Source organism: Mus pahari, chromosome 3 (assembly GCF_900095145.1).
Source record: "Mus pahari chromosome 3, PAHARI_EIJ_v1.1, whole genome shotgun sequence".
NCBI classification, from domain to species: Eukaryota; Metazoa; Chordata; class Mammalia; order Rodentia; family Muridae; genus Mus; species Mus pahari.
Window position 1 is genome coordinate 146,378,085 of NC_034592.1, and position 6,627 is coordinate 146,384,711.

The window sequence follows — 6,627 nt, forward strand, 5'->3', positions numbered from 1 at the left end:
TCTTTATAGCCCTGGCTGTCCCGGAACTCACTTTGTAGACCAGGCTGGCCTTGAACTCAGAAATCCGCCTGCCTTTGCCTCTGTCTCCTTGTTTGATTTTTTGAGACAGGGTTTCTCTTTATAGCCCTGGCTGTCCCGGAACTCACTTTGTAGACCAGGCTGGCCTTGAACTCAGAAATCCGCCTGCCTTTGCCTCTGTCTCCTTGTTTGCTTGTCTTACCCTGGAAGAAAGTCTTGAGAATTCTAGCCATACGCTGGCCAGATCTAGTTAGATTCCTGCTGCTGGTTCATTCACCAGGAAGAGAAATGGCACAGCCTATCTAGGTTTGTCCTAATTGAGGGTTGTTTTAGCAAGGAGGAGAGGGCGCTGGCTGGGTCTTAACTTGCTCAACAGTTGTTTTCTGTGATAAAACAGTGTTAGAAGCTCCTTTGAGCGTCTTTATTCCTCCTCAAATATAAGGGATTCAGATGGAATCTTTCATGTGCTCTGCATTCATAGATATTTCTTTCTTTTTTTAAAGAAATTTTTAAAATCTATTTTGACATTGAGATAATTTCTTCTTGGCAGTGAAAAGCTCTGTTATTTTGACATCTAAGGTCACATTTTTCTTTATTTTGATTTTCTCTTTGCCAAGATTGTGTGTAGAAATGGTGTGTTCATGAATTTTATTTATTTTTTTTGGTTTTTCAGTTTTTTGAAACAAGGTTTCTCCTTGTAGCCCTGGCTGTCCTGGACCTCCCTCTGTAGACCAGGCTGGCCTTGATCTTACAGAGATCTGCCAGCCTCAGCCTTCTGCGTGCTGGGATTAAAGTTGTGTGCCACCACCACCCAGCATGTTTGGGAAATTTAAAAGATGATTTTCTCATATCACTGAATGCTGCTCAGGGTATTAATGAAAAAATGTCCATAAGGTTCTAGCGTGTTTCGAGTGAGCACCGTAGCTGTCTGGTAAGGGAGTTCACATTTTGTTGTTGTCATCTTGTGAAGAAGACAGTGAGGCACAAGGAGCCAATTCAGGTTATAATGTGTATCGGCAGTGGGTTGCAGTCTGCCATCTTCAGATTCTAAACCTCTTGTTCTTGTAGCACCTACACTGAATGGACATAGGACCTTGCTTTTGATAAGCTTTTTGGGGAAGGTGAAACGCAAGGCGAGAAGATTTGAATGTGCACTGTTCATCTGATGCTGGCACGGAAGAGACTTAGGTTTTCATGAGACTCCATGTTTTAAGCCTTGCCGCACATGAGAGGAATAAAGACAGAGAGACTGGTAATAGAGTGGCCATAGCAAACACGTGTATTGTGTTGCTGAGAAGGGAAAATGAGCATCGCGTTCAGACTGCATGGTTCAGATCATAGCAGCACTTGCACGAGCGTGGGTAATTCATGTGATTGTGCCATACTTGGCCTTGCCTCTCCATGCCTTATGAATGGTCTCCTTCCCCAAACGCAGGTCTTATGGCAGCGTGTACAAGGCTATTCATAAGGAGACTGGCCAGATTGTTGCAATCAAGCAAGTGCCGGTGGAATCAGACCTTCAGGAGATCATCAAGGAAATCTCCATAATGCAACAGTGTGACAGGTAAAGTCTATGGGGTCCTCTGATAGAGCGAGCTTCTGTAGCTGCTGGATTGTCCAGCCTGACACCTACAGATTGATCTGCTGAGATGTATCAGGAGGGCGGGGTTGGGAACCACAGTGCATGTTCTTTCTGAAAAATAGGAGAAAGCATGTATGCTTTTGTAGATAATTGAGTTTCCATTTTTGTATATTTCCTTCATCAATCAGACCTTTTAGAGGTCTCTCTTACTTCCTATTGCACAGGTAGCTAAGATAATTCAAATACTTTTTAGCTCCAGAAACCGTAGCATAGCAGATTGGTGCATAAAAAAGAGAATAATTTGCTTAGGTACTGTTTCTTTTTTGCCGTTAAGAGTGATTCGAGTCAAGAGTACTTAAGTGTTTTGTTTTTGAGGAACTAAGATTTGTCAAGCTCTAAGCAGGAAGTTGGCCCCAAAGTCAACCACAGAAGAGCACGTGATCTGCCCTGACGTTCCATGACCACATGCTGGTTGATGGAGCAGTCCTGGGCCAGCTCTGTTAGATGTGCAAGTACAGTGACGGATGGGCCAGGTCCTGGGGTTGGGAGTGCGGGCGAGGGGCTGGGGGCATTGTCAGTTGCTCTGAGGCCAGTCTGGTCAGACGAGTCTGTTACCTCCTGTCCTGTTCCTCAGGCTTCAGTGGTAGACTGTGGGCAGTGTCTTGTAACTTTGCAGTGACCTCAGATCTTCCTGACTTGGAAGTGCAGCTGCTGCTCATCTGCCTCCTGCTTTATTTATTTATTTTTCTCTTTGTGGTTACTGTCTGTATGGTGCCTTGTACGGAACAAACACCTCCACCCTACCCCACAGCTGGATTGGTGGAATTAAGTTAGCAGGTTTTCTTCTAAGCCACATGACTTACTCACTCAAACTCTCTTTAGTTGGTGAATGGGGACTGTATCTAGACAGTGTGTAAATGCTTCTAGCTAAAGATCTGATTTTTTTAAAGATTTATTTATTTTTACTTTTTTTTTTTTTTTTTTCGAGACAGGGTTTCTCTGTGTAGCTCTAGCTGTCCTGGAACTCATTCTGTAGACCAGGCTGGCCTCGAACACAGAAATCTGCCTGCCTCTGCCTCCCGAGTGTTGGGATTAAAGGCGTGTGCCACCACGCCTGGCCCTTATTTTTACTTTTTATGTGTATGCCTTCATGTATGTGGGCCTGAAGCCTGTGGAGGCTAGAAGATGATATCCAGTCCCCTGGAATTGAGTTACGGACAGTGTGAGCTGCCATGTGGGTGCTGGGATCTGAACCTGGGTCCTCTGCAAGAGCATCATGTGCTAAGAAATGATGTGTGGAGATCTCTGTGTCAAACTGAATTAAAAAAAAAAAAGACAGGGCAGGTTCCTTGTGTCCTGGAGTTTTGTCTGTTTACTTCTTTGTTTTATTTTTATGTCACTGTCTTTTGAGTAAAGGGAAGGTTTAGGGGACCTTTGCCTGGCTTACTAGAAAAAGCGTCCGGAGGAAGAGTGTCAGTAGGTTCCCTCTGTTCTCTGGGAGTTGACAGCCCAGGCATGAGCAGTGCAGGACATCTTAGCTGGCAGTACAAGGCCGTCCAGATCTTATCCCAACAGTGTGTTTGCACACTAAAGTCAGTGCCTACAGGGGAGAGGGAGCAGAGCACCCGGGTTGGGACCCTGGGAACCACGGGCACTCAATATCCTGTGCTTTCCCGAGTACTCATTTTATGTGCCATGTTTTCTTTGCCACAGGCATATGTCCCAAGGATGAAGGGGCGTTTGACATCAAAAGTCAAGGAAGCCAGGGTAGTTTTAGCTTCTTTTATTGCTCTGCAACTTGGCTTTCAACAGTAGTCCAGCTGTTAATGGCACAGGTGTGGAGACAGAGCGTTCATTTTCCTGAGTTTCTTGGCTTCTCACATATTTCTTACTTGGTGTCTCTGAGCAAATTTAAGATCAAGGGTCCATATTTGATGCTAAGTAGTCTGTCTTTCTTTATACTATACAGTGATGATAATCTTGTTACTCCCAATTATATCATGGCTTTTGGAAAAAAGAAAGAAAAAAAGATTACATTACTGTTATATATCCCTTTATGTATCTGTCCCTGTCTCACTGAGAGTTTAACTGTGTTTGCTTTACTGGTTTATAGCTTACCTTCCCCTTTCTTACGCTGTTTTTTTTTTTTTTTTTTTAATTTAAATTTCATGTCTGTGTATCACTTGCATGCTTGGTGCCAGAGGACAAAAGAGGGCATCAGGTCCTTGGAACTAGAGTTACAGACAGTTAGGAGCCACCCTGTGGTGTTGGGAACCAAACCCAGGTCCTCTCGAAGATCAGCAAGTGCCCGTAAGAGCTGATCCATGTCTCTACTCCCAGGGTATATTAACACTATGTATTAACCAGTCCTCTAACATGTTCTGTGGACTTGTATTTAGTATGTGGTAGGCTGTTATTTCTTAGGTTCCCTCATGTTGGCTGCTCACGTACTTCATGTCTCCTTTATCAGTCTGTGTAGATTTATAGCTAATTTTTTTTCAATTTTTTATTAGATATTTTCTTCATTTACAATTCAAATGCTATCCCAAAAGTCCCTTATATCCTCCCCTCACCCTGCTTCCTGGCCCTGGNATTCCCCTGTATTGGGGCATATAAACTTTGTAAGACCAAGGGCCTCTCCTCCCAATGATGGCTGATTAGGCCATCTTTGGTTACTTATGCAGCTAGAGACACGAGCTCAGGGGGTACTAGTTAGTTCATATTGCTGTTCCTCCTATAGGGTTACAGACCTCTTCAGTTCCTTGGGTACTTTCTCTAGCTCCTCCATTGGGGGCCATGTGTTCCATCCAATAGATGACTCTGAGCATCCGCTTCTGTGTTTGCCAGGCACTGGCATAGCCTCACAAGAGTCAGCTATATCAGGGTCCTGTCAGCAAAATCTTGTTGGCATATGTAATTGTGTCTGCGTTTGGTGGTTGATTATGGTATGGATCTCCGGATGGGGCAGTCTCAGCATGGTCATTCCTTCCGTCTCAGCTCCAAACTTTGTCCTGTAACTCCTTATATGCATAGCTAATTTTTTGAGACTCTGTGATTCTTTTCTGAAGAAAAGTTATACACTTAGAAATACTGTTCCCTTAGTTTGAATCTGTGTATTACTCTTAGGAAAAGCTATCGCTTATCTTCTTGAGAGATTGCTTTTGTTAGTCCTAACTAGAAATAATTCATTTTTTTTTAACATTTTTTTTTTTAAGATTTATTTATTATATGTAAGTATACTGTGCTGTCTTCAGACACTCCAGAAAAGGGAGTCAGATCTTGTTAAGTATGGTTGTAAGCCACCATGTGGTTGCTGGGATTTGAACTCTGCACCTTTGGAAGAGCAGTCGGGTGCTCTTAGCTGCTGAGCCATCTCACCAGCCTGAAATAATTCATTTTTATGAAATGAGAAGTTACTTTCCATTCATTGAACAGAATGAATTAAAATGTTTGATGAACATTACACTAAATTGTATTGCTTCTCTTTCCAGCCCTCATGTAGTCAAATATTATGGCAGCTACTTTAAGAACACAGACCTGTGGATTGTTATGGAGTACTGTGGGGCTGGTTCTGTTTCTGATATCATTCGGCTACGAAACAAGACGGTAAGCTTGCCTCCTAGGATGGGGCTGTGGGAGAGTGGTTTCTCCAGCTTCCTCTGGTCTTTTGTGTGTGTGCTTCTACACATGGAGAAATGACTGTTGTTTTCCCCTTTCCTTGGATCTCTGCTCTCTTATACTCACCTCCCCAACCTCAAACAAGGAGAATCCCAGTGTGGTCTCTTACTTTGATTCTTCTTGCTCAGCCTGAGTGCTAGGTCCTGGGGTCAGCCACCTTGCTCAGTTCCCGTCTAACTGTGGCAGCTTGATACAGACTTGTTCCAGTGAGTTTTGCTTATTTATTTCTTTTGGTTTTTTCGAGACAAGGTTTCTCTGTATAGCCCTGGCTGTCCTGGAGCTCACTCTGTAGACCAGGCTGGCCTCGAACTCAGAAATCTGCCTGCCTCTGCCTCCTGAGTGCTGGGATTAGATGTATGCGCCACTATGCCCGGCTGCTTATTTCTTTTTTCTTTCTTTCTTTTTTTTTTTTTTTAAATGTTTTTTGAGATTTTTCTTTTTCTTTTTTTCTTTTTCTTTTTTTTTTTTTGTAAGATTTATTTATTTTGTGTATATGACCTACATATACATATGATCTATGTGCCAGAAGAGGGTATCAGATCCCATTATAGTTGGGAGCCACCATGTGGTTGCTGGGAATTGAACTCAGGACCTCTGGAAGAGCAGCCAGTGAGTGTTCTTAACCACTGAGCCATCTCTCCAGCTCTGCTTATTTCTTATTAGGTGAAACAGTTATCAAGCCATGGTTTGGGGATGTGTTTTCATTCTTTTATACAGGATTTCGTGGGACAGAGTAAGCAACCTGGAGCTGACAGTGTAGTCCAGGCTGGCCGTGGACTCACACTCCTGTGTCATTCCCCCTACCATGCCTGGCTGCTGTGGAGTGACTTTTAAAAATACTTGATCTTTTAAATTTTTTGTGATGGCAATTTCTGAATCTAATGATAGCTTAATACTAGTTTATTAGTCTACATGACTTAATTATTATTTTGCTGTGTGTTGCGTAAGAACCATTTAGTGTGACCACTGCTAGCCACAGATGACTAGAAGTATTGTTTCAATTTGAAGAAATATGACCACAGAAAGACATAAAAAGTTGGCCAGGTGGTGGTGGTGCACGCCTTTAATTCTAGCACTTGGGAGGCAGAGGCAGAGGCAGGAGAGGCAGGAGGCAGGAGGCAGGAGGCAGGAGGCAGGAGGCAGGAGAGGCGAGAGGCAGAGAGAGGCAGAGGCAGGTGGATTTCTGAGTTTGAGGCCAGCCTGGTCTACAGAGTGAGTTCCAGGACAGCCAGGGCTATACAGAGAAACCCTGTCTCAGAAAAACCAAAAAACCAAAAAACAAAACCAAAAACCAAAACCAAAAACAAAAAAAATAAAAAACAGGGCAAAGGGAATGGGGGAGAAGACAA

General features: G+C 43.4%; 1 protein-coding gene across 1 annotated transcript in view; it reads left to right on the top strand.

Annotated features, from left to right (window-relative positions):
• The window catches only part of Stk4 (serine/threonine kinase 4), an 81,701-nt gene that overhangs the window by 8,324 nt on the left and 66,750 nt on the right, over positions 1-6,627 (top strand). Inside the window, exons 3-4 of the mRNA XM_021193884.2 lie at positions 1,454-1,582; positions 5,092-5,206. Of these exons, the coding sequence (XP_021049543.1) occupies positions 1,454-1,582; positions 5,092-5,206 (244 nt within the window). The remainder of the gene's footprint in view (positions 1-1,453; positions 1,583-5,091; positions 5,207-6,627) is intronic.